The following is a 27,205-nucleotide window of genomic DNA, read 5'->3' on the forward strand; positions in this document are numbered from 1 at the left end:
GCTTTTTTTTTTCCCTGCTTCAGTTTTTAAAATTTAATAACAGTGATTTATTCATACATGTATGTTTTGCCTGCACTTGTGTATGTGCACCATGTGCATAAAGAAACGTTTGCCTGGGGTCTGTGGAGGCCAGAAGACTGCACCAGATGCCCCGGAACTGAAGTTATGATCTGTGGAGAACTGCTGGAAACGGAGTCTAGGACCTATGCAAGAGAAGCCAGTTTCCTTAATCATTGACCCACCTCTCCAGTCCCTCACCAACACACCATCTCTCCAGCCCCCTGCTATTAAGAGCATTTGCTGCGCTGGCAGAGGACCCAAGTTCAGTTCCCACATTAGAGGACTCACCATTATCTAGAACTCCAATATCAGGGGTACCTACCAATGGGGTCACAGTGGTAGAGAGAGGAAGAATCCAGGTGGCCTGGACCAAGGTAAAATGGAAGAACGCAGCAAGTAAAACCTCAGTGTGGGGAAGATGGCCACACAGGGGGCTACAAACAAAAGTGTGTTCTTTGTGCCTGACTACAGTATCTCCATCCATAAACACCAAGTATGTTTCACCACCTTCAACCAAATGTGTGATGGGAAGGATGGAGCATGGAGCTGTGAAGAGACTGGGGTTCCTGGCACGTTCTCTCTCTCCTTCTCTCCTTGTCTCTCTGTGTGCATCTCTGTCTCTCTCTATGTGTGTCTCTGTCTACCTCTGTCTCTCCGTTTGCATCTGTCTCTGTCTTTCTCTCTCTCCCCTCCATCCCCCACCCCATCTCTCTCTCTCAGAAACTTACTCAAGGATTCCCACCCATCAAGGGAGACAGTCAAGAAGGAGACTCAAGACAGGCAGTGGTGGCCCACGCCTTTAATCCCAGCACTTGGGAGGCAGAGGCAGGCGGATTTCTGAGTTCGAGGCCAGCCTGGTCTACACAGTGAGTTCCAGGACAGCCAGGGCTATACAGTGAGACCCTGTCAGAGAGAGAGAGAGAGAGAGAGAGAGAGAGAGAGAGAGAGAGAGAGAGAGAGAGAGAGAGAGAGAGAGAGAGACTCAACTCAGCACATTTCATACAAAAATCGTGGTTTTATAATAAATTTGTGCTACTTGTGACCCAGACTGTGGTTGGGGGTGGGGGACGGGGAATGACAGATCTGAGGAACACTACCTGATAACACACTCAATAATAACAATAATTGGAGATGACAAGGATTTACAGTGTTCCTAGCAGGGTTCAAATGCGTAAGACATCATTAATTAAGAGTCTAATTAGGGGCTGGAGAGATGGCTCAGCGGTTAAGAGCACTGACTGCTCTTCCGAAGGTCCTGAGTTCAAATCCCAGCAACCACATGGTAGCTCACAACCATCCATAACGAGATCTGGCGCCCTCTTCTGGAGTGTCTGAAAGACAGCTACAGTGTACTTACATATAAGAAATAAAAAAAGAAGTGTTTAAAAAAAAAACCTACAAAGCAGGGCAGTTACCCTCCTCCCTTCACAGCTAAGGGAATTAAGGATCAGCTAAGTTAACCTATACTACACTTAGAGATCAAGACTACAGACGAGGCCACTCTGATTCTGAGAAGCACTCAGTCTGTTTTCTCAATTAAACTCTGTCTGAGCCTGTCTTACCCCTGTAACTTGGCATACACTATGCCTTTAGCGAGATGTAACAGAACTTAAAAGAGTTATTAACAGGGTTGTGAATCAAACCCAAAACCTTGCACAAGTGAGAGACATGTTATTCCCTAATCCCTCTTAAAACAGTAATTTTTAATATCTACCTAAATGTTGAAAAATTTTCCAAGCACTTGAACTAAAATAAGTATTTCTGGCAAATTCAGAGAAAATAAATTGACGGTTTATTTAATAATATGCATAAATTGGGACCCCAGTCTATATTTGTTATTGAATGGTATTATTAAACAAGAAGGGAATAAAAGAAGTTGGAATGTTTACAAAACCTTCTACATAAGTACAATGTGTACAATACTGACCAACAGTCCTTAAATAACTGTTATGGATATAAAAAAATGCAACAAAACACATAATCTGTTTGAATTTGAGATCTTTTTCTTACCTGATTCTAAGTGCGTGTGGCCCTGTCTAAAGCCAACAATTTTAAAAGCAAATGCCACTTGTAAGGGACTTGAACAGTCTTCAACTTGTATACTTCTCAAATAAAAGCTGGAAATACTTTCAAAAGCAAGAAGAATTTCTTAAGGATCAAGTTCATAAATATTAATTTCAAAATAAGACTATGGTGATATACTATGATAATTAACAATGGCCTTTTATGAAATTTCAGACAATAAAACCCTATTCACTTCGAAAAGTTTCGTTCTGAGTATTTTTTTTTTCTGTGAGGTTTTGCTCTTGGACATAAAGGTTAATTATTTTTCAGAATGCCCTCTGTCCTCAGACTCCCCCTAATCTTGTAGTTTGAGATGGAGGATAATAGAAGTTGCCCTGCATGCAGGACCATGACAGAGGCCATGGGAGGCATTTCAAGAAGTGTGCATAAAGCCTGGCCCAGGAAAAAATACTCAGCACAGGTCAATACTAACCATGTCTTGAGAAGTAAAGAGTCACACACTGAAATAACACTCACAGGCAAATGTTAGAAGCTATCTGTACAGAGGAGCCTGTGTCCAACCATATGAAGCACAAATTAGTCAAAGTCACAAAAAAAAAAAAAAAAAAAGTCAACTCATTTTCACAAATACTGTATGAACTGGTTGGCCATAACGCCATACTAAGTCATTCAATTCACCAAGAATATTTCCTGTTAGCGGAGAATATTTGTGGATAAATGGCCAAACATTACTAAACAAATAACTATCAATTTGTAGATATTTTTAGAAATGGAAGTTTGTGCTTGTTAGTGTTCATGCAATGAATATAATTTGGAAACTTTAATCAGCTACAATTGTATAGAAATAACATTCAATCGTGACATTACTTGGGAATTTCCTAGGAACCTAAGTGTACCTCTATGTTAGGACACTTGCCTAAGCACACACACAAACACAGAGAGAGAGAGACAGACAGACAGAGACAGAGAGAGAATTCCAAACCTCTGATGGTCAAACAACATCATAGAGAGGTTTGTGAACTGCATATGCCAGTACTTCTAATCAGGCAGAAGTCAGATATCATGTCAGCATTCATGTTGAACACAGAGAGCTCAGACGCAAGCTGGCAGGAAGCTCAGGGGTACACTAGTTGTTAGGCACACAGGAGGCTCTAAGTTCCAACCCAAGAAACCACAATAGAAAAGCTGAAAGCAATTCCTGTAACTGCGTTAAACAATTACCGTGCCTTTGAGATGCTCATCGTCTGAGAGAAGGGAATGATCTTACACCACTCAATAGCCAGTAGAGTATCATACTTTTTTTTTAAAAAGAGAACTATGAAGTAGAAAAACAAAAACACCTTACAATGTTTTTGTAGATTTTACCGGTTCCAATAAGACTGAAGACTTTCATGAACAGGGCTTGAACCAGCGGCATGCTCATAGCCATTTCCGCTCCCATTTTTTTTTATTAACCATTTTATTTGTTTTTGTTTCAAATGATATCTCCCCCTTCCCTGATACCCCTCCACAACCCCCCATCCCACCCTTCCTCCCCTTTGACTTTATGAGGGAGCTCCCCCACCCACCCATCCACTCCCACCTCACCTCCCTAGCATCCCCTATGCTGGGGCATAGAGTCAAAAACGGTACCAAAATCCTCTCCTCCCACTGATGTTGGATAAGGCCATCTTCTGCTACATATGCAGCTGGAGTCATGGGCGGCTCCACATGTACTCTTTGGTTGGTGGTTTAGTCCCTGGGAGCCCTGGGTGGTCTGGTTAGTTGATACTATTGTTCTTCCTATGTGGTTTCAATCCCCTTCAGCTCCTTCAGTCCTTCCCCTAGCTCTTCCATTGGGGTCCCAGGCTCAGTCTGACAGTTGGGTGTGTGTATCAGCATCTGTATTGGTCAGGTGCTGGTATAGCCTCTCAGGGGACAGCTATACCAGAATCCTGACAATATTCTGCTCCTACTTTCAAATGGCTGTTTTAACCCTCTCCCTCCTCGGGCTCCTATACTACCATCTCCTCCCTCATCACTCTTGGCAGACAGCAAAGAGAAAAAGCATGCTCTGTGAACATATTCGTATTTTCATTCTCTCTGTATTCTATGGAGCACAACCCAATAGATGCTGTGTGAGCGAATCCCTCCCATGCTCCTCAATCCCAGCTACTCTGACTGAGCGGCTAGGAAATCCCAAAGCACGACATACGCTTATCTCCACTACAGGACCATCTGGACAAGGTGCGGTGAGAGTACAGTCACCTCCGAAGACCTCTACAATCTTAATACTCAGGAGTCACCACTGCTTCCCCCTCTCCACACTATTCTAGGCTCACTCTTCAGTCTACCTACTCTAGATCCCTGAAGGACATTTTCTGCCAAAGGCAACAGGAAGCTAAGGTCTTCTCTGACAGCACCACACACCCATATTCACACCAGCGGGTCTGTCCTCTGTGGGATCTCGGTGACTACTGCGCACTGCTTACCCAGCCTCCTGTAACCTGACACCATGCTCTTCCTTCCTTTGATCTAAGTTTATTGTCCTTTTTTTTTTTTTAAATGATCAAGCCTGAATATTCCTAATCTTCAAAAAGTAGTAATAATAATAAAACCCCCAAATCGCCTTATGTGCTGCCGGGTTTTTGCCTACTTGAGACAAACTATAGTCATGTAGAGAGAGCACACCTCATCCATGCGGTGGTCCCTGGTGTCTGTGGGGCACTGTCTTAATTAATCCTTGCCGTGGGAGGATGGTTCCTCCTCTTGCTCCTGTGGGAGTTCCTCCACTGACTTTCCTCAGGGACCCACTATGATCTCGCCTTTTGTTTCTCTAACCTGACTCAGCACCTTCCTTGTCAAGACCTTCCAACTTCTTTCTCACACAAAGTGCCCAACCTCAAGTGTTTTGTCATAGGGACACCAGGCTAAACAGAACTTCTACCAGTATCTGTGGTTAGAATTTCTTTCAAACCCAGCAAAGCCTAGTATATTCCTTTCTTCTCCCATTCACTCCTCAAGCCACTGCCTTCTAGCTCCACTTCAGACTGTGTCTGCTTAGCCAGGTTAGCCTCTGGGCACAGCTGTGAGGGCTGTCTGCTTAGGTTAGCCTCTGAGTATGCCGGAGAGGGATTCTCTAGTTTCTATGACGGAGGTAGAAAGACTCACCATAATTGAGCAGCACACAGGAAAGTGTGCGTGCGGAGCACTGAATATTCATCCCCCTGCTTCCCGACCATGGATGCGGTGTGATCAGTTTCCGCAAGCTCCTGCCATTATAACCCCTGCACCACAACAGCCCGTGACTTTAAACTGTGAGCCAAAAGGAACGTTAAGTTTTCCTTAAGTTATGTTGATTGGGAAACGAGAAAAGTAACCACCTTCAGGTGGATAATCTTATTTTATCTTATTTTTATTTTACAACCCAGAAAATGAAGATACACATCTGAAATCCTGACTCCAGCACAGACCAAAGACAAGGCAGTAATACAGAAAAACTGGAGATTAGGTAAAATCCTACATACTGAATATGAACTTCACCCTCACTCCACAACGTAGCTTTAAGAAAACACTTGTATCAAGCTGATAAAAATGCCTGCTTCCTAAGATAAGAGCACAGTCAAGAAATAAGCACTGTAGATATTATGACTGGGAGAGATCTCAACTGTGGAAGCCAGATAACCCAGCCACGCCATCTCAGCACGAGAGCTCCCAATTTACTATACACAAAATTTCCCAAGTATTTTCAGTATCTCATCCTTAAATATCAGCGCAGAAGATTAGGGGAAAAGGACAGCCTGCAGTTTCCAGATGATATGCCAACACAGAGTAATAGAGAGATGGAGTGAGTGAATCAGAAACTAAGGAGGGAAAGGACAGGAGACAGAGTGGAAGGGAAAGGAGATCTCGGAAGGGACAGAGTTGGGGGGAATGGAGTGACAAATCATACGCATGTGTTAGAAAGATGGAGTCAGGAGGAAGAGAGAGAGAGAGAGGAAAGAAAAAAGGGGCCAGGAACACAGAGAGACCAGAGAGAAGGGGGTGAGAGGGGATGGGAGTGGGGAGAGAAGAAGAGAGGGCAGGGAGGAAAAAGTTAGAAACTAAAGAGATTAGGGCGTTAGGGAGCAGGTCTGAAGGGGCAAAGGTGACACACCCCAAGATTCACTTTTGTAGGACACTGACTCCTCAGCCAGGGCCAATACACACTGAGGAGTCATTAGGCACAACTGCATGGAGAAGGGGAGAGAGGTGTGTGTGAGGCAGGGGACTGGAGTGTGTGAGGCAGGGGCATTGAATGTGTGAGGCAGGGGGATTGAGTGTATGAGGTAGAGGGACTGGAATGTTGTGAAGCAGGGGGACTGGAGTGTGTGAGGCAGGGGGGCTGGAGTGTGTGAGGCACGGGGATTGAGTGTGTTGTGGTTGGAAGGGGCAGGAAGCAAGTTCTCACAATGAGAAAAGGGGAGGCAGGACAGTGCGGTAAAAACCTGTGTTAAGAGCTCCATGAAAACAGCATCAGTGGACAACAGCAGAAGCTCCAAGCCCACCACAGAGCTCCTAAACTTCTCAAAGCTACATGCCTGCAAACCTTTGGTCCATACCAGGAAGTCATTTTAAAAAGTTGCAACAAAATCATTTTGTGCTGTAGTAGCAATACATGAGTCTCCTTACATTCTCTGTAGATAGCAACTCTCCCCTTATGTGATGTGTCAGAAAGCCAGCTGAACAGAGCACACTGTAGTGGCATTTCCTTTGAGATGGTCTCGCTATATAGCCCAGGCTAGCCCAGTTCTACCTGCCTTCTGAGTGCCAAGGTTAAAGGCAGCACTGCCATGCCACCTGTGGCAACTTTGAAAATTACTAAGGGCTTGGCAATTGCACAACAGAGTAACACAGGACAACTGACAATCTTGCCTCTTCTAAACCCAGTGTCAGGGCTGAAGGGTCAGCCTCTCTCACTACAGAAATGGAAAGGAAAACAAACTTTGGAGCCGTGGCTCTCACTCTGTAGCGCAGGCCGACCATGAGCCACCCCCCCCCCCCCATCTTCTCAGTCTCTCTCAGGTGCCGTGACTACAGATGTGTGCTCAACATCTGGCTTACAGCAAACCCAGAAAGAAAACAGGTCCCATGTTATCGCCCGGTGGTGACCTCCTGGAAGGAATGCTTTGGCAAGCCAGACTTACCCTGTTAAACACTGGCAGCATCATGTATAACTTCTCCTCCTGCTCCTTCTGGGTCATGTGCCTCGGAGGGTGGCACAGCTCAGTGAAGAGCCGGCGGAGGTGCATCAGGCCTAAGGCGTTGTCTTGCGGGCTGCACTCCTCCTGCCGAGGCCGCCCCATGATCCTCTTCACCATGTTCATCTTGGCTGGTGGGTGAAACACACTGCTGTTTCTGTAAGGAAAATGTCAAGACGTGAAGAGTCAACATGTCCCCGCCTTTGCCTCCACTAAGCCAGCATGTGAGAACTTTAAATAGTCCTATGACGGGCCAACAATCTGCCGCTTCTTTAGACGCAGAGAGGCAGGGTTGATGAGCCCCCAGAACAACCCTATGAACCATGCAACCTCAACTCCATACTGGTTCCCACAAAAGTTATATAATACAATGGGGCAAGCAAAATCTGCTTCCCCAGTCCTTTAATATCAAGTGCGAATCATTAGAGGATCAGAAACCTTGCTACCCTGTGTGGCTTAACAGTTAAGTACATGCAGAAGGAACAAAGCCAGGAAGTGAATCCTGACCTACAACACCTAATCAAACCCCACAAGCTTTCTAGTTTCAATCTGAAATTGTCTTGTTGTGAAGGATTCTGTGCATGGGATGAACCATCTGTTAGTCTGAAAACATACAAATCAAGTGGGATGATATCCCCTTACACGTCATAAATATAAAAAGATTGATCATACAACTAAAGACCACTTTCTTAAACTGTGGTTGGAAACCTTTGTTAACTCATCACAGTCATAGACATTTTTTTTTTTAAAGAAATAGCAAAGGAGCCACTGGTGCGTGTGGTAAGGGTGGCCACTCTCTGATGATGTATATTTTAGGTAAGGATGCATGCATGCACACTATGCAGTTATGAAACATGCATCCCTCACTGGACCCAAGGCAATAAACTAACCACTAAGTGCAAGAGTCTGTAGACTCAATCATACTTTCAAAAAAGCATCAACAGCCATTCGGTTATTTCCAACTGTGCCGGGAATTAGCTGATCTCAGACACAAAGCCAGGAAATCTAACAAAGGAGTCAGGAAGGCTGGAAGAACATGATGGATCAGGACAATCTGGGTGAAACTAAGTTTCTTTTTAGTCTGCAAGCAAGTAGCCATGCCTGCTTTTACTTTGGCTGCGGTTCCATGAACCTGTATGCTACCCCTCAGGAAAAGAAAGGCTATCTGAGCAGGGATTTACTTACTATGTGACACTTGCTGGTTTCTTAAAACTTGGAGAACAAGGATCTTCAGATCCTTGCCTGCACAGTGCCCTGGAGAACTGTGTCTGGCCACAGGCTTGCACTTGGCACTCTATGTGCTCCAGCTCTGCCTTGGGCTGTTCTGTATGTGTGTGGAGTCGCTACTGTGCAAAGCACGATCAGTGTTATAGTCAAGGGCCCCACTGAAACAAAGAGCTCTTGGATGCAGGCAAAAGGCTCAAAATACTTACCTACCAAGTAACAAAGAAAAATGAGCCCAGTTTAGGGATGTCCAACAAAGTCATAAAAGTATAACTTAAGCCTGCCCAATGTTAGTAAAACAGTTTCAGCATATGCATCCAAAAGGCCTACTGATGTGCTGGGATGTTACAGCCCTGAAAACCTCCAGGTCAGAAGTAAACGTGAAAGTGATCAGTAGGCATGCACACTGGGCCGCTCACAACCATCTGCAACCTCAGTGCCAGGGCATCTCATGGCTTCCTCTGGCCTCTGTAGGCACCTGCACACATGTGCTGCACTTAAAAATCACACAGGAGAGCACAAAAAAAATTAATTAATCTTGTAAAAATGAGTGGGGGTGGGGTCATGCATGGTGAGGATCCTGTCCATCTATCCATTTAGCAAATGCTGATCATTCAATTGAGTGTTCCCACTTGTGTCATACTGCTGTGGAGTAGATGTCTAGAACTTTGCAGCCTTGATCCACAGCTCCTCCACTTACCCCCTAACACACACACATACCCCCACCTCTGGTGACTGACTAGGCTGAGTTGTCACATAACTGACAACATCTAGTATCTATATTTGCAAAGCCTCCTTAATACACACTTAACATAAGGTACTCAAGGTTGATCCATATCGATTGCAAATTAAAGGGTTTCTGTATTCTTCTGTTTTCTCTATGGCTGAGGACGGCTGAGTCTACTGGGTGTACATTCTTTTTTTCTGGGAGGGGGGCTTCAAGACGGGGTTTTTCTATATAGCCCTGGCTGTCCTGGAACTCACTCTGTACACCAGGCTGGCCTCAAACTCAGAAATCCACCTGCCTCTGCCTCCCAAGAGCTGGGATTAAAGGTGTGCACCACCACTGCCTGGCCTGGGTATATATTCTTATGTCATTCTTTCTAATCCATTTACATATTGTATTAGTTACGATTCTATTGCTGCGAAGGGGCACCATGACCAAGGCAACTTTTTAAAATATTTATTTATTTATTTTTATGTATATGAGTACACACTGTAGCTGTACAGACGGTTATGAGCTACATGTGGTCGTTGGGAATTGTATTTAGGACCTCTGCTTGTTCCAGTCAACCCCACTCACTCCGGTCATCCCACTTTCTCCAGTCAACTCTGCTTACTCAGTCCCTGCTAGCTCTGGCCAAGATTTATTTATTGTTATACATAAATACACTGTAGCTATCTTCAGACGCACCAGAAGAGGGCGTCAGATCTCATTATGGGTGGTTGTGAGCCACCATGTGGTTACTGGGATTTGAACTCAGGACCTTCGTAAGAGCAGTCAGTGTTCTTACCCACTAAGCCATCTCATCAGCCCTCAGTTTATTTTTTTTAATAAAAGCATTTAATTGGAGCTTGCTTAGAGTTTCATGTAAGCAAGCATTCGTCCATTATCATCCTAACAGGGACCACAGCAGGCAGGGGCAGGGATAGCACTGGACCAGTAGCTGACGGCTTGTATCTTATCCACTGGACAGACACAGACAGACAGACAGACAGACAGACAGACGATATAGATAAATGACTGACTGACAGACAGATAGACAAGGAGGAAGGCAGCCAGAGACAGAGAAAAGGTGACTGACTGACAGACTGAGCTTGGTGCTGGCTTTTGAAACCTCAAAGCTCACTCCCAGTGACCCAGTCCTCCAAAGGCTTTATACTTCCTAAATAGTCCACCAACTGAGAATCAAACATCCATATATAGAAAGACGCCTACAGGGCCAATTGCATTCAAACCACAGCAAGAGGCATGTGGATTGTTTCTCTATCTTGGCTATTGTGAATAACCCGAGGACAAGCATGGCAATGGAGATATCTGAGATCAATGTCATTTGAATATCTATGAAGTAGGATTGCAGGATCATTGCATGGCTCTAATTTTAGCATCTTAAGGTGCCTCTACAGTTTCTGCAATAGCTATATCAATTTCCATTCCTACCAACGGTGTACAAAGGCTGTCTTTTTATTTTTTTTTCCACCTGGCCAACATTTCTTACATAACAGTCACCCGACCACTACAGGAGCAGCTCGTGGTTAGGGTTTGCATCTCAATGATGCCGGGATGCTAAGCACATTTTCATATAAACCTCACGCATTGCAATATATTCTTTTGAGAAGTGCATGTCCAGACCATTGGCTCAGTTTTTATTTGGGTTATTTGGGAATTTACTACCAAGTCATTTGAGTCTCCTGTATGTTTGAGACCTAACCTCTTAACAGATACAAGCACCGGGCAAGCGGGCATTTCCTGCTGCCCATAGGAGGTCTTTTCATCCTGGCTGCTGCCTTTGCTCTGCAGAGAGGTTCACCTCTAATTCAGTCTTATCTGCTTTTGTTGACTTCTTGGTGCCAAAACCAACAACATTGGTTCCTAAACCAATAGCAAGAAGCTTTCATTTGCTTTGCCCTACTCGCTGTTGGTTCTAGTTTAAACTCTTTTGACTTGGCTTTTACTTTAAAACACCCTGTAAAGTAAGAGTTTAATTTCAGTTTTCTGCATTTGGGTTTCCAGTTTTCCCAAATCCACTTACTATAGGGAACATCTTTGCCCACGGTGTGTACATCTGCTGAAGGTGAATTTGATGTGGGATATACTTGGGAACCAGAAAACAGAAAGCCTCCAGCTTTGTTATTATTTTCTTCTTCACCACTGCTATAAAGGGTATCTCTATTAAGACTTTTGTTTGGTTATTTACTTCAGATCTGGTCATGTTGAACATGAGCCTCCAACTTCTAGTCGGCATTAGACTGTCTGTGCATCCTGCACAGCCTGGACACCAGTGCACGCTGTCACTCGCTGCTGCTGCTAGTTCAGAGTTTTGTTCGTTCATTTGTTTATTCCTTTTTAGTTTTGTAGAGAATGCCACTTGGGTTTGGAAAGTGTGGGAACTGATTCTTCAGGCGTTTTTACATGAATCCACCCAATCGCCAAGCATAGGATGTCTCTTCTCCACCTCTCAGCAGTAGCCAATAATACTAGTGTAGAAATCTTTTACAGTTACATTTGTCGCTATGAAGCATATCATTTATTCTGCTCCTGGGAATGTAATTGTTTTTTGTTTTTGTTTTTTTTTTCTCTAATGAAGTCTGCTAGGAGACAAGTGAATCACCTCTATTAGCAAAGGGGCAAAAATAAGGCTGGAGGGGAATTTAGGTCTTTCAGCTAAAATCGAGTTCTGAAATACCAGAACTCTTGTATCTATTTTAGAGTAAACAATTCTTGGAAACTGTGATGGTTTACATATGCTAAGCCCAGGGAGTGGCACTATTAGAAAGTGTGGCCCTGTTAGAGTAGGTTTGTCACTGTGGGTGTGGGAAATAAGACCCTCACCCTAGCTGCCTGGAAGTCAGTCTTCTGCTAGCAGCCTTCAGATGAAGATGTGGAACTCTCAGCTCCTCCTGCACCAAGCCTGCCTGGACGCTGCCATGTTCCCACCTTGATGATAATGAACTGAACCTTTGAACCTATAAGCCAGCCCTAATTAAATGTTGTCCTTATAAGAGATGCCTTGGTCGTGGTGTCTGTTCACAACAGTAACACCCCAAGACAGAAACTGTAAGCTTAATGCTTATTTAACATAAAGAAATGATCAGAATCTGAAGTTTTTCCTAAAGATAAAGAAATTTTCACTTTGCTCAAAAACAACAACAACCAAACTCACAAGGCTACAGAGTAGGTGCTAACCCTTACCCCCCACACAGAGGTTGAGGCTAGAGGGTCCTGACAATCCCTGAACACAGTATGTCATGCTGAGAAACAGCTGCAGGAAAGATGAGAACTCCACACAACCACGTGGGCTTAAGGCTCTCAACGCCCTGCATCTGAGCTTCACCTGTGACATCTCCACTCATGGCTGCCTGCCTTTTCGTAAAATGCAGACAACATTTATATGATGTTCTAAGTGCGTAACTGACATTCAATAAATATTTATCTTCTTCCATTACTTTGGTCATGAGACTTCATTCCTCTTTATAATTGTAGTTGTTTAATGAGGTAAAAAATAATATAAACCCTCAAGAATGTTAGTCTTGCAAAATGATGAAATGGACATATACATCTATCTACACAAACATATATACACATAGGTCCCCAATACTATCATTGCTACTCATAATAGATATAATAAAGTATAATGCATGTTATATTAGATATAAGATAGGAAGACATGATGAATGAATGAATGAATGAATGAATGAATGAGGTAGTTGATGCTCAAGGGCAGATTTTATTGTTTGGTTTGGATACAGGGTCTCACCACTATACAACCTACTCTACTGAGGTTTGCCTAGACTATACTCAAGGCAAGCCTCCAGCCTCAGCTTGCTAGGAGCTGAGTAAGATTACAGGCCTGTGCCACCATGCCCAAATCGAGAGGAGAATTATCAAGCAGAAGATTAGAGAAACATACAAGATACACAGCAGAAGGACAAACTCTGCAATTGCATTTTGGGAGAATGTTAAAGGTTTAGGGGTTTTATTATAGTTATGAAGATTAATGTGTTTAACAGGCTTTCCAACCCTAACCCAATTTTCCCCCACACAAGAGAGAAAGTGTTTGTACTACCCACAGGAGGGTATTTAAATATCAATGGGATAATGGGCCTTAATCCAGACAGTATTCCTTAATCTAACCTTTTATGGTAACGCCTGCAAACCACTTTACACTTCCCCTTCCAAAATCCTTTAAAAGGATTTTCATTACTTAAATTATGGAAGCACACAGCCCAAGGAATAGTCAGCACTTTGAATATACGTGCCCAGTCACCAGCTGCCTCCCAGAGGTGTTCTGAAAACTTCAAATGGCTGGGCTACCTTGTCCATCTTAGGAGAAGAAAAACAAACAAACAAACAAACAAACAAACAGATAAACCACAGCTTCATCAAGGACCCACGGTTCCTCCTTTTAATTTTTCTAGAGGGAAAAAAAAATCTAGTTTTTTCTTACACACCAAGTGTAAGGAGCAAACTTTTAGAGGGTATACAAAGCCCACGGAAGATAATGATGTGACATGTGAATTAGAAAATAACTACAGATAGACTTTAAAGAATTCTACATTGGTAAGAGATCCTAACAGCCAGGACGACTGTCACTAAGACTATTCAGAGTACATGAAATTCTTACTAGGCATGGCGGCCACACTTTGAATCTCTGCACTCTAGAGGCAGTAGAAGGTAGATTTTTGTGAGTTCAAGGCTCCGCAGAGTATTAAGGACTACATGGTGGTGGTGGAGGTGGTGTTGATGATGATGATGATAGAATTTCTGCCCTCTGAAGTCTGAGGTCTTTGCCTTTCAATGTCAGTCATTAGAAATGTAGCCCAATGTGAGATGTTCTAAAACCACCCATCTCCTTTATAGGACAAACTACTTAAGATCTATTTCCTAACACTCTCCAAACTCATCATCCCTTTAATCCTTTAACCTTTTCTCAGTAGAGAAGGCATACAAAAGAAACTCAGAACCACCAGAGAACACTCAGACTCGGCTCACAGCTATGAGCAGACACTGTAGGCATCTCCAAGCGAGCATCCTCCACCACCGCCAGCTTAGGCTCCTGCTGTCAGGGTAACCATCGCTGACAGACCTCAGAGGAGCATAGCATTTACCTTAATGAAGGTTAGCTGGCATTACTAATTAGTGTAATTCATTTACAACATGAAATAAATGCTTTTAGCCATACACACAGTCACTGGCACACTCTAAAAGCAAGTGTTTATATACTGTATGGAAGGCTTGTGAAGATCTTTTCCAGCTCAGGGCTTCTGTAGCCCTGGCTGCCTGGGAAACTGTATCCGAGATCACTCTGCTCAAGTACAGGGCAGGGTGTTCAGCTATAACCCTTCTGCACTCTCACCTTAGACAATTTCCCAAAATTCCTTTCACCTTAGACATTTTCTCCGAATTAATACCCGGATGAGATCAACCACACTATTTCCCAATGTCTAAGTTTGCTGTTGGGCTAAGGTGCAGAAAATTCTACTATTCCTCACACAGTGTAAAATATATGTTTTGGTGTGTGTGGTGGCATGGGCCTTTAATCCCAGAACTCCAGCACTGGGAGGCAGACACAGGCACATCTCTGTGAGGTTGACCTGATCAGCATAGACAGGGCCAGGCTTGGCAGAGTTACATAGAGAGGGACTGTCTCAAAAAACAAAAGGTAATGTTATGATTTAAAAAAAAAAAAGCATTGTGAGTAAAATATCACGACATTAAGACATGCAAAACAGGGCTGGAGAGATGGGTCAGTGGTTAAGAGCACTGACTGCTCTTCTGAAGGTCCTGAGTTCAAATCCCAGCAACCACATGGTGGCTCACAACCATCTGTAATGAGATCTGAGGCCCTCTCCTGGTGCATCTGATGACAGCTACAGTGTACTTAGATATAATAATAAATAAATCTTAAAAAAAAAAAAAGACATGCAAAACAAGCAGAAGCATGCCTGTCTAAAAGAAATGTAAATAAACAACAAAGACAGAAAGAAGTGAGCTAATAAAGAAGACAGGTACAAAATACTTGGTTTAATCAAGTCTTAGCAACTAGAATATCTACAGAATTATTTTAATCAAAAACCCTAGACCAATATGTACCTGAAACAAAAAACAGCCAAACTGAACAGCTCACATCTCTAACCCCAGCACCTAAGGACTGCGGCTAGCCTGGGCTGATTCAATCAAAACCACAAATCAATAAATTAAAATAACCAACCATTGCCGGTAAGAAGAGTCCGCCATTGAACATGTATGGAGAACACCAGAGATGCAGAGAAAAACAAAACTCAAGCATCAGTTCACCAATGTGACAGAACTAAGAATGAACAAATGTAGTAACAACATCAAACTGGAGACGCGCAGACACCGTTGATTAAAGCACTGCTGTCTTAGAGCCTCTAATGGTTCCCTGACTGCTTTCTCAGCTGGTAACGCATCCTTAAAGATCCTGCTCTGTAGGAATACATAGGTCACAAACACACCGTACAAGGTGCAATGTGAGACTACGACCTTTGCGTTCATGAGACTTTTAGCAGGGCCTCCATCACAGGCCGGGCTGGCTAGGCCTCAAGCCCCGAGTTGTTGGTTTACAGGTACGCACCGCCACAGGAACCCAATGGCTGGCAGTAGTAAGGCGTGGTGAGCACAACACAAAATCAATCTACAGTTGTTAATTATTAGTGTTGAAAACTAGTAACAGAAAAAAAAAAAACAGTTAAAGAAAAAACAAAAGTAGAATTTATCAAAACACAAAAAGTCTTGAGATTCTGGCCCTTATACAGGAAGCCACTGGGTAAACAGGAAAAATCCTTAGCCTTGGAGGACTGGGGTGAAGTTGGCTCGATATCAGAAGCCTCTAGAGCCATGAGCCAGTGAAACCTTGGTGGGAACTAAGATGTGTTGCGTGAGCTGCTGCGCGAGCCACAGGGAAGAGCATCCAGCAGGAAGGGACCGGCCCAGGGGTGTGCTCTCAGGAACAGCAGGTAAAACCCACCCGGGTCCTCACACTGCACACCTGGGTTTTGCCTTTGCCCTTCAGTAAGAAAAGGTCACACCCGGAATACTGCACACAGGAAGGCCATTTCTCCCCAGGTGAAAGCCTTCCCTGGGGCCTTCTCAGGCCTAAGGGTAGGGTCATTCCCCTACCTCATCACCAATGATGCCCCGGGGCTTCAGAAGAAAGGAAAATAAAGGTAAGCCTAAAGAACTGAGTGAAAGCAGGAGAAAAGACAGCTGAGTGCGGGGGACGGGGGGGGGGGGGGGGTGGGGGGGGGACGGGGGGGGAGGATAAAGAACAAAGGAAACAAGAAAAGTTCCAGAGCAGACGCTAAGGTAACCACAGTTGCTGGGCTATAATTGCTTGCATCCCTGTATCTTGATCAATAACAAGTCCTGCAGCTGTACAGACAGCATTTACAAGACACTTATAGGAAAGCAACAGCAAATATCGGTTGCAAAAATCTGAATGGATTGACAGTAGAGTTGGGGTGGGGGTACTTGCCTATAATCCCAGCATTTGAGGAGCAAGAGGAGCCCCAGCAACTTGAGGCCACTCTCAACTATATACCCTGCACATAGACAGCAAGAGATGCCAAAAGGCATACCATTCTAACTGCAACCAGAAGGGAAAACAGAGAAACTAGATCAATTCCACACACAGCCATCATTAAAATGGGGAGGGGGGGTGTTTCCACGTTGGCAGGACTCAGTTGACCACTCCTTAATGGGCGAAAGAAACAGTGCATGAGACAAACTCCACATAACCAAGAGAGAAATAAGAAGGTCTGAGACCTCACTTCCTATAGGACTTGCGTTTATTTTCTCTCTTGGTGCAAACCTTTAATCCTAGCATTCCTGAGGTGGAGAAGGAGGTGGAGTCATAAATTAAGGAGAGAGATTCCAAGCTGGGACTGTAGGTGAGGGAGCATTTGCCCAACATACCATTGCCATTGGTGAAGGTGCAGTCTCAGTTGCAATTGATGACCCAGGACTTGAAGGGGTCATGCAAAGGAGTTGAGGTTTGGCACCATGATGAGAGCCTATGAGAGGCAATTGAGGAAGCCTAGTTACAGCGGAGATTCATGGTACTGGTTCACACATAACATTCAGCAAGGCAGACCTCACAGTAGGCAGTAAAAACTAGCCGTAGCAAGGTTACAATCACAGAAATCAGACACAGCAAACCCAAAGACTTAAACCACTGAGGGAAAAAACAGCCAATACTGGAAATCAGATACCATGCACAGGAGTCAAGAGTTACTGAGGTCGGTTCAGGCGGCGACGAAGCCCAGTGGAACAGCACTTGCCTACCATGAACAAGGCCCTGGGTCTGATCCCTCTTTCCCCAAATGACACCGGAACAGTGCATGGTTGCTGTCACATGGCTGTGATCCCAGCCCTCAGAAGTGAGTGGCAGGAAGATCAGAAGTTCACATCGTCCTGGGTTACATAGAGAGTTTGAGGTTAGCCTGGGCTATATATAAGAGAACCTGTTCCCAAACCCAAAATCAAACAGAAAGTTTGTACCTGAATGCCCAGCACTCCTAAGGTGGAGTCAGGATGAGCCAGGTCCCAGGTCAGCCTGAGCTATGTGGTGTGTATGTATCCTATCTCAAACAAACAAAAAACCAAAACCAAACCAAAACAAACTAAAACCAGAAATCAACAAAACCAAAGCCTGAACTGATTAATAATATGAAACTACACCCCATGACTCCAGGACTGCTATCTGTTGGCATCCCACAACAGTATCCTGTCAGTGTCCTTCATGACTGCTGCTCTATCCTTTGAGTAGCCAAGCAGACACCACAACACGTTCTCTATTCCCGAGAATACATTAAAACAAATCACCAATTATTCGAGTTCTCAGACTCCCTAGACTCACTGATTCTATGGCGCCCTCATCTCTCAGCAGCTTGCAATTCAAATTCTCCAGGGAGGGGGTCCCCCAACCCTTGAAGATGCACGCGTGGGGTAGGTTGTTTTCTCTCCCAAGAATGTGCGCTCCTCAGCTTTGCCAACCAGCAAAGTGCGCAGCCTTGAGGTCTCTGTCTCAGGGCTGAGTGGTTCTCAGCCTTGAGGTCCCCTTCAAGAGCAGGACTTAGTATAGAGCAACATTCCTGGGGAAAAGACACACCACTTGCCAGCAGGATGGATGATTGGACCTCCAGTAACTGCAGAGAGGTGGTATGCTGCAAGGTGCCAGCTTGGCTTGGACTATCTGGGCCCTGACTAGTCATATCCTGTAAATCTTTGGAATACACAGACCATTAACCCATCCAACCAAAAGCCTAAAGAATGCCACAGGCAGCCCCTGAGCTGCTGGGATCCCTCCTCTCCTGTGAGCTCTGCCTTAGTTCACAGCCTAAGTGATAGGCACACAAGGCTCTCTGCTCTGCTACTTTGTTACTCCTTCAGAATTCAGAATCCGTGTTCCTAGGTCATGGCCACTCAAACGTGGCTCCAGAATAAACTGGCATAGGCAAGAATACAGCAAGTAGCAACTATTATTAAATTATCTATTTATGATACATTTCCTAACAAATGGGTTTATGCTCATGAATCTAATAATTTCCTCAGTGGTAGGAACCAAACTTACTCAGGCTTGTATTGATAGTCTCTGATGGGCGACTACGTTAAAAGATAAACAAAATGTCATTTGCCTAGTAAGTGGCAAAATCAGATTTTTTTTTCTTCTCTCAAGTTATGAGGATCTCTGCATGGGCCAGATTTATTGTTCCTCAAAAAGTTGAGTATTATAGCCTGTAATTTTTTTTAAACTCATAATTTATGTATCCTACTTCTTACCAAATGAATAAACCTTCACAAAACCCCTTAACTACAGAACAAACTCTGTGTTAAGCTTCTGTCTAAGCAGAAAAGGATTTGCTGAGAGAAGACTTCTCCCTATCTGAATTATCAGGATCCCTCACTGATGTGTGGCTTCCCTCACATCTGACTGTGGTCTCCAAATCCTCACTTCCTCTCAGGGGTCGAGTACACACTGAAAATGAAGAGCAAAAGATGGCTGCTCTGTAGGTGAGCGGCCACCCTAAGGGTCCTTATTGTGTGGCCCTTGCACAGGGGGCAGGGCTGTCACATCCCAGGACTTGCTGCTCTGTGTCACTAATGAGCTCAGCTGTGCCTCTTTAGGGAGAGCCTCCCCAATCCTCCCCCTCAAGGAGTCCCTCCTCCCCCCAACCCTCCCAGGCTCACAGGAAGTCACTCTCTTGTCCCCATAGTGTACTGTGGAATTGCTACTCTGTCTTTTTCCAACACCAGATAAAAAATAGCATCCGGAGCAAGAGGCAAAGGTGACGATGCCCCATTCAACTTTTCTTGCCCAGTACCGAGGACCCAGGATGGAAGCATGCATTACAACCTGAGCTTTCTACACAAGAGACTTTCTTCTGCTTGAAATGAAAGCTAAAAAATTTTAACTGCCTGCCATGGATACCTGATTTTCCTGACACCGGGATTTTCCTAATTCTAAAGCAGTAATGAGCACAAGGCCACAGAAATACCCACTGTCACTCGCTTCCCCTCTGCTTTCGACACCAGAGTATTAGCACTAGGGATAATAAAACTTATTTTTAAAGAGTCTCCGCTATATAAGATGGACTCAAACTCATGATCCTCCTGCCTCATATACTCTCCTGAGTGCTGGAAGGGAAAAAATAACAACGAAGAAATAGTCATTATGTTCAGGGTAAAAATAATATTAAACAAAACTCACCTTTGTCAAAATTAAAAGCCACTATACATCCAAATCAACAAAACATAAACTAATAGCACACAAGTTCCAAACTGGGGAAGAGGGAATAACCTGTGATTTCTAAATAAATAGAAAAGCACGAGATCCAAAACATACAAAGAGCACTTTCTAATCAATGACAGAAAAGCAAATAAACACCACCCTAAACGTGAGCAAAGCACAAGTATACTTTCACAGAAAAAAATAAATAAATGATTGACCACAAAATTAGGAAGCTGCACAACCTGGTTAATAGTAAAGGAAATGCAACTTTTAAAAAAAGATTTATTTATTTATTTATTTATTTAATGTGTATGAGTACACACTGCAGCTGTACAGACAGTTGTGAGCCTTCATCTGGTTGTTGGGAATTGAATTTAGGACCTCTGTTCACTCCAGTTGGCCCCGCTCCCTCAGGCTCAAAGATTTAGTTATTATAAATAAGTACACTGTAGCTGTCTTCAGACGTATCAGAAGAGGGCGTCAGATGGTGGTTATGAGCCACCATGCGGTTTCTGGGATTTGAACTCAGGACCTTTGGAAGAGCAGTCAGTGCTCTTACCCGCTGAGCCATCTCTCCAGCCCCCGGAAATGCAACTTAATAAAACAAATTTATAGTGAGCCAAAATATCTTCTTCACATTATATATAAAGTGGATAAGGCCTCAGCTAGCCAAAGTTACCTCCACCCTCATCCCTAGGATACACGGTGGCTTACATGGTAAAAAGGACTTGGCACATGTGCTTGTTGTTGTTGTTTTAACTTTATTTTTACTTTATGTCTTTAAGTGTTTTTACCTGCCTGTATGTAAATGTACCATGTGTGTAGTGCCCTTGGGGGCCAGGAGAGGGCGATAGAGCCCCCCTCCCTATGGCCCCAGGAACAGAAGTTATAGTCAGCTGAGAGCAAGTGCTCATGACTGGATTTGATACCAGGAGACTGTTTGGTCTCTGTGAGTTCAAGGCCAGCCTAGTCTACATTGTTGAGATCTGCCCCAAAAATAATAAACAAATAAGCCAGGACTACATAGTGAGACCGGCCCCCAAAAATAAATCAAAAGGGCTTAAATGTATGACAAAGTCAGGCTGTGACTGCGGAGATGGCATCAGGGACATGCGGCCATGAGCCTGAAATGTGGCAGTCCCAGAAGAGGGAGAGGGAGAGGAAGGGCCTTGCATCACCCGACCCTGACACCTTCTGAAAGAGCACAGCTCCCGGACGCCCCATTTGTGCTGTCAGACCAATTTCAGACTTCTGACCTCAGTACCCAAAGATAAAAACTCTGTGTCGCCATTTGCCACTTAAGACCAAGGAAACTGCCTGGCAATGGGAACCTAACACAAAACCATAAGATCAACCTGACATTAGGCTGGCTTAGCTGTGACACTGAACATGGGCACGTCACCTCATCCAGCAGCTCTGCTCCCAGGCACATGCCCAGAGGCCCTCTTTCATGTGCACAGGATGTGTGAGAGAAGGAACATCCATAGGGGATAATCTGTGATTTACTACACAGTTAAGTATATAAAAACAGTTAGAGCAGAAAGTTGAAAAAAAAAAAGCTCCGTTATACCACTTTTTGAAATAAAACTTGACATCCCTACATACACATTCCTGTTAACGCACTGCTTGTGGGGCTGTGTGAGTCGACAATGTACTCTGTCCATTTTGTTCATATCCAGTACACAAGGAAAGCAGAGGAAGAAATTAAGCAGGAGAGTGGGTGGCTCCCAGGAGGTGGGAGGCGTGGCTTCCTGCTCCCAGGAGACCCGGGCCATGGCTTCCTGAACCACACAGGGACACATATGTGCTGGTACTTGTTTGTGCTTTCCAGTTTTGTTTTTCCAGTTTAGTCCCATGTCCATGTTTTCATATCATGAAACATTTTGCAATTTATAAACCTTGAAAACGTTTGCATCACATGTATCAGAGTTGCCAGGCATTGCAGGATACATTTTATTGCCTCTCTCCATCTCAGTCTTCAGACACTCGCAGCTCTCCGGTGATCATAGAATTCATTGATGTTTATTGGTAGTAAAAGATATGTAAAATAAATATATTTACTGTGTGGGTACACCCACAAAACAGTCTTATTGAACTTTAATTAAAATACCATTCTTGAGATCATAAAGTAAAAGGCTCTATTTTTTTTATTATTTATTTATTTATTTTTGGTTTTTTTGAGACAGGGTTTCTCTGTGTAGCCCTGGCTGTCCTGGAACTCACTCGGTAGACCAGGCTGGCCTCGAACTCAGAAATCCACCTGCCTCTGCTTCCCACCACTGCCTGGCAAGTAAAAGGCTCTTAAGACCAGTTTATCAGCTGCTCTCTGTGTGATGTGTGGATACAGCAGGCTCTGTAATTACGAAAGGAAGCACGGGAGAACACGCCTGCCTCATGCAATCTGCATGGCTGCACGAGAAAAGGAGCTTCAGCAATGGGAAGTGACTTGCCGGTTCCTTACTAAATATCGAACTAAGTGCTGAATTCAACCTTCCACAGCGATGCTCTGTGAGGACGCCCGATGATGCACCTGCCTGCAGATCTGCCGCTGTGTGGCTTCACACCCACTTAGACAAAATCAGACACTGTTCATTGCTGGTGGAAGTACACTCTGCACACACTACACCTTTCCATCAAGATGTGCTGGTAATCGGCAGCAAATAGCCCAGTCTGATCCCCAAGGCCATTTCTCAACCTACCAAGAGGTCAGTAAAAGTGTCTTGGGACTTCTGAGGGGGATTTCCAGTGAACATGTGACTATGCCTGCTTTAAAATATACTTCATGTCAATCAGTGACCTGTGGGCTATTCTCGTTTACATCCCAGCCTTAAATGTTGGCACGGTCTCCTACACACTGAGGATGCCGGCGAGCACAGGTATCTCCCCATCCTGGGCCATTCAAGTTTTGAGACAGGGTTCTTAAATGAACCTGAAGCTCCTTCAGCTATGCCGGAATCTGCTCCCCAGCCCCTGGATTCTGGGGTGTATGCTGTAGTACCCAGCTTGTACATGGGTCCTGGGAGCTGAACTTGGGTTCTCCTGCCTGAGCAGCAAACACCTCATTGATTAATCCATCTCCCTAGCACTGAACACGTTATCTTAACAAGAGAGTGAAACAGACCAGGGCTGGAGAAGGCAAGGGATATTCCTGCTGACAGTAAAGACTTTCTCCTGTAAATTCTCCACCAAAATAATTTTAAATATACAATCTTCTATTTAGTCATGTAGCAGGGACTCATGGGTGGGAAAGATTAGGTCCTATGAAGCCTCATGTTTGGTGAGCGAGGGCCGGACTCACTGACAGGTCTGAAGGATGAACCCTAGAAAGCAGAGCTGGGGACTGGGGGAAAGGGTATAAAATTAATACCTCTGACCCTGAAGCATTATAGGAACACAAGACTGGCCTCCACAGATAGCTATGTCTGAATTACATCACTTCACTGTTGGTCACATGAGGCCATTTTGAAAACCACCTTTGGGGAAGACTGAGAGGGAAATCCCCAGTCTCTTTCCCCCTAATTTTCTTCTTCCTTTTCTTCTGCTGCTTCTTTTCTTTTTTAAAACTTTGTAGACAGGGTCTCACTATATGGCCCTGGATGTCCCAGAAGTAGTTATATAGACCCGGCTGGCCTTAAACTCAGAGACCCTCCTGCCTCTAGCCTTCCAAGTGCTAGGATTAAAAAGTGTTTAACAGGGGCTGGTGAGATGGCTCAGAGTTTAAGAGCACTGACTGCTCTTCCAGAGGTCCGGAGTTCAATTCCCAGCAACCACATGGTGGCTCACAACCATCTGTAATGGGATCTGATGCCCTCTTCTGGTGTGTCTGAAGACAGCTACAGTGTACTCAAATATACATAAAATTTAAGTCTTTAAAAAAAAATAAAAAGAGTATAACAAGGGCTGTTTGTGTCTGTGGTGTTGTTAAGTGATGCTGCCTGCCTTTAAAGTGGTGAGACTTCACAGTACCTACTTCTTCCCATTCATGCAACCTTGCTAAATGACTAAATAGATGACATATGTCTTTAATTTTGGATTTGCAGGGGGAAAAAATGCTTACAGAGAATTCCTTGCCTCATTCACTTCTCCAGCCCTCGTCTGTTCCACACATGTTAAGATAACCCACTCTGTGCTGGGGAGACAGACTGTACAGCGAGGCGCTTCCTGCTCAGGGAGATGTGGGATTTCATCAGCCAGCCATGCTGTGTTCTCAAAACCCATGTGACAGAGACACTCCTTTAAAGGCATTGCACATTGTTTGTGCAATATCTGAATCAGCTCACTATATCTTCTTCTAACGGCCCATCTTCCTCTCGGAAGGAAGGACAGACACTGTGCCATAAAATACATGAATAGTTCCTTAAAATTCTCCTCTGGTGGAGGAGGACTGAGTGTTTGAAAACACACTATAACAATGTCAGGCATCATGGGCTGAAACCCTGACGATGTCTGGACGATGTCGTCTCAGGCTGAAGGGTGGGGCAAGCCTCGCTGGTCTCTTCTCCTACTGGACAACAGCTCACACAGAGCGGGGAAGGGAACAAAGACACACACCTAAGACAGGTTAAACATGTCTGCTAGAGTCAGCACTTGACAATTAAAACCAAATAATAATCTACTACTGTGTGTACTTCATTTCCAAAGGCTTAAACAGAAAACTCAGGCCGTGAAGGATATAACTGTTCTCCTCATCACCTAACTTCCCTTAGGAAGTAACAGACTCTTAATGTTCACAATACAGTATCAGTGCACGCCCGTTGTGCCTCCTGTCAGATCCATGTTAACACATGTTAGAGATGATGATAGCTTGTACTGAACAAACTAAAAACAACGATACAGGACAGCAGCACGAAAGGCTTGGACTTCACTACTCACACTTGGGGGTCAATAAAGCGCACCATGGAAAGTAGCTTTACACAGTGCACACTCAGCAGTGTCTCGAGGAAGGAAGTCAGACCCCAGTGGCTGTGTCCCCCTGTCCCTTCCCCCTGCTCCTTGGCTGGCGTCTTCCTATAACTGAGGTGGTTTGATTACCAGGTTTTGACAGGGGCTGTTTCCATTCTAACACATACCTAACTTAACCGGCAAGTTTCCTGAACACTGCATCTTATGAGCTTCTCAGTATGTGGGCAAGAGTTTAACCTTGTAGCAGGTACTCTGACTTTTTAAATCATACATACTGAAAATACAATCAGTGTCTTTAAGTACAATTATATATTACTTATTCGGTTTCTTTAAATTTAAGAAAAAAATGGTTTTCAGCTTAAAGTGGTGTGATCTACAAGTCTTTACAGGTTTCTTGAAATATACAGACGGCTCAGCAGGTAAAGACGCCAAATGATCTGAGTTCAATCCCTGGGATCTAGATGGTAGAAGGAAAGAACCGGCTCCTACAGGTTGTCCTCTGACTTGCACGTGTGCGTGTGTACATGTGCATGTGAACACATACACACACACACACACACACACACACACACACACACACACGTAAATAAAAGCTTAAATAACTGCACAGATGGTTTCTGTCTTAGGATGGTTTGGATTACAATTCTTCAACAATGCAATGGCACAAAGGGAGATGCAGCAGGGACTGTACTACAGACTGTACATCTGACTTTTCTAGGACTAGCCATGTGGAACTGTATTCTAGGCAGTGACAGCCAGCCGCAGTTCTCCGTCATCCATCATACAAAGGCAACCGTGATGAGCTGCAGTCCAGCTTGTCGCCAAGGTAGAATTCTCAGTGCACTGGGGATAGTCTGTGCTTTTAAAATATCCATGGTGTTTTCTGTTTACCGGGGTTTTGGTTGTTGGTTTGGTGTTGTTTGTGGACATACCCTATAATAAATCAAGGAGCAACTATAATGAAGTCTAACTGCTTCCTAGTCTCTTATCTTTTTTTTTTTTTTTTTCATTTTAAAACATTAAACTTTACCTCCTGGAGAAATCAGGATTTGAAGTTAAATAAGTTGGAAAGAATACTGTGAACCAACTGAAAAGAAGGAACACGACAGAACAAGATAGCTCAATGATCTAAACCGGGCAGCAACCAGACACTACAAACAGTTCCCAAATCAGCAAACTACAGCAATCTAACGAAGAAAGACAAATTATGAAACACACCGGGATGCTTCAATGACGTTGTCACCAGGAGGTACAGATAAAACAAGGAAATGCTACAAAATGCCAGTTACATCAGTACCAGTCAGAAAGCTAGCAATGACTATGTGGAGAGGCTCCAGGCTGCAAGGACACACCAGCAGAGGGCTCCAGGGGCACACCTGCATCTCAAGGTCTCTGCTTCGAACTGTGCTCAAAGAAATGCCTACGGCATGGTCCTCACACAGGACTTCACTGTGTTGTCTTCAGGTGCCGGGGCCTTGAAGACTACACAGAAGGCATCACCACTGAGAACATGCACAGGCAGAGAGTAGGAGGCAGACACCTCAGTGGGGAAGGGAGTCGGCCACCAAGTGTCACCTGAGTTTGATATCTGGTACTCACATGATCAAAGCAAAGAGCCTGTTTCTATTTATCTGCTTACTTGCATGAGCACACACAAATGCACACAAACACACACGCGCACATATACCCGCTCATCCATGTACACATAAAACATTTTTTAAAAATTATAGTAGCATGTAAAGGCAGAACAAGATAACACACACCATACAGAGCTATTTAAAATGATGTAGTTCACACCATTTATAATACGAACCCTTAAAGAATACAGTGATAGGTTTAAAAAAAAAACTTCAGAAGATGGTGAAATAGATATTATAATATTAGTTTTTAGAAATAGAAAGATACCCATAATACAATCTCAAAAACACAATAATACCAGCTGACACCACCTGCTTTGGAACGGCTCCTTGATCATTAAAGAAAAACTACAAGTAGTGGCTGGAGACAGAGCTCAACAGTTGAAGGCCTGCTTGCTCCTGCCCTTTGAGGAGTTGACCCAGGTTCAGTTCCCTGCCTGCCACATCTCTTGGCTCACAATGGCCTGTAACTCCAGCTTTGGGGGATCTAGCATCCTCTTCTGGCCTGCTTGGGCACTCAACACAGACATGCACAGACTCCTCATACAGATATTTACACATAACTAAAAAAATAAATAAATAAATAAATTCTTTTTAAAGGTATATCTTTCTAAAGGAAATCACTATTTTGTAACACTTCTGAATTTAGTTAAGCAAACCCTATCAA

General features: G+C 44.0%; 1 protein-coding gene across 9 annotated transcripts in view; it reads right to left on the reverse strand.

Moving 5' to 3' along the window:
- Wdfy3 (WD repeat and FYVE domain containing 3) overlaps nt 1–27,205 on the reverse strand; it is a 238,750-nt gene that overhangs the window by 138,685 nt on the left and 72,860 nt on the right. For 8 of the 9 annotated variants that reach the window (XM_085836931.1, XM_029478035.2, XM_085836928.1 and 5 more), the window contains one exon: nt 7,251–7,461. In XM_085836931.1, coding sequence (XP_085693057.1) covers nt 7,251–7,430 — 180 coding nt within the window. In that variant the 5' untranslated portion in view covers nt 7,431–7,461. Of the gene's footprint in view, nt 1–7,250; nt 7,462–17,184; nt 17,272–27,205 lie in introns of those variants that run through there. The other variant, XM_085836930.1, reaches the window with a different exon arrangement.

This window comes from Mus caroli, unplaced genomic scaffold (assembly GCF_978045245.1).
Source record: "Mus caroli unplaced genomic scaffold, Mus_caroli_1 scaffold_4, whole genome shotgun sequence".
Taxonomy (NCBI): Eukaryota; Metazoa; Chordata; class Mammalia; order Rodentia; family Muridae; genus Mus; species Mus caroli.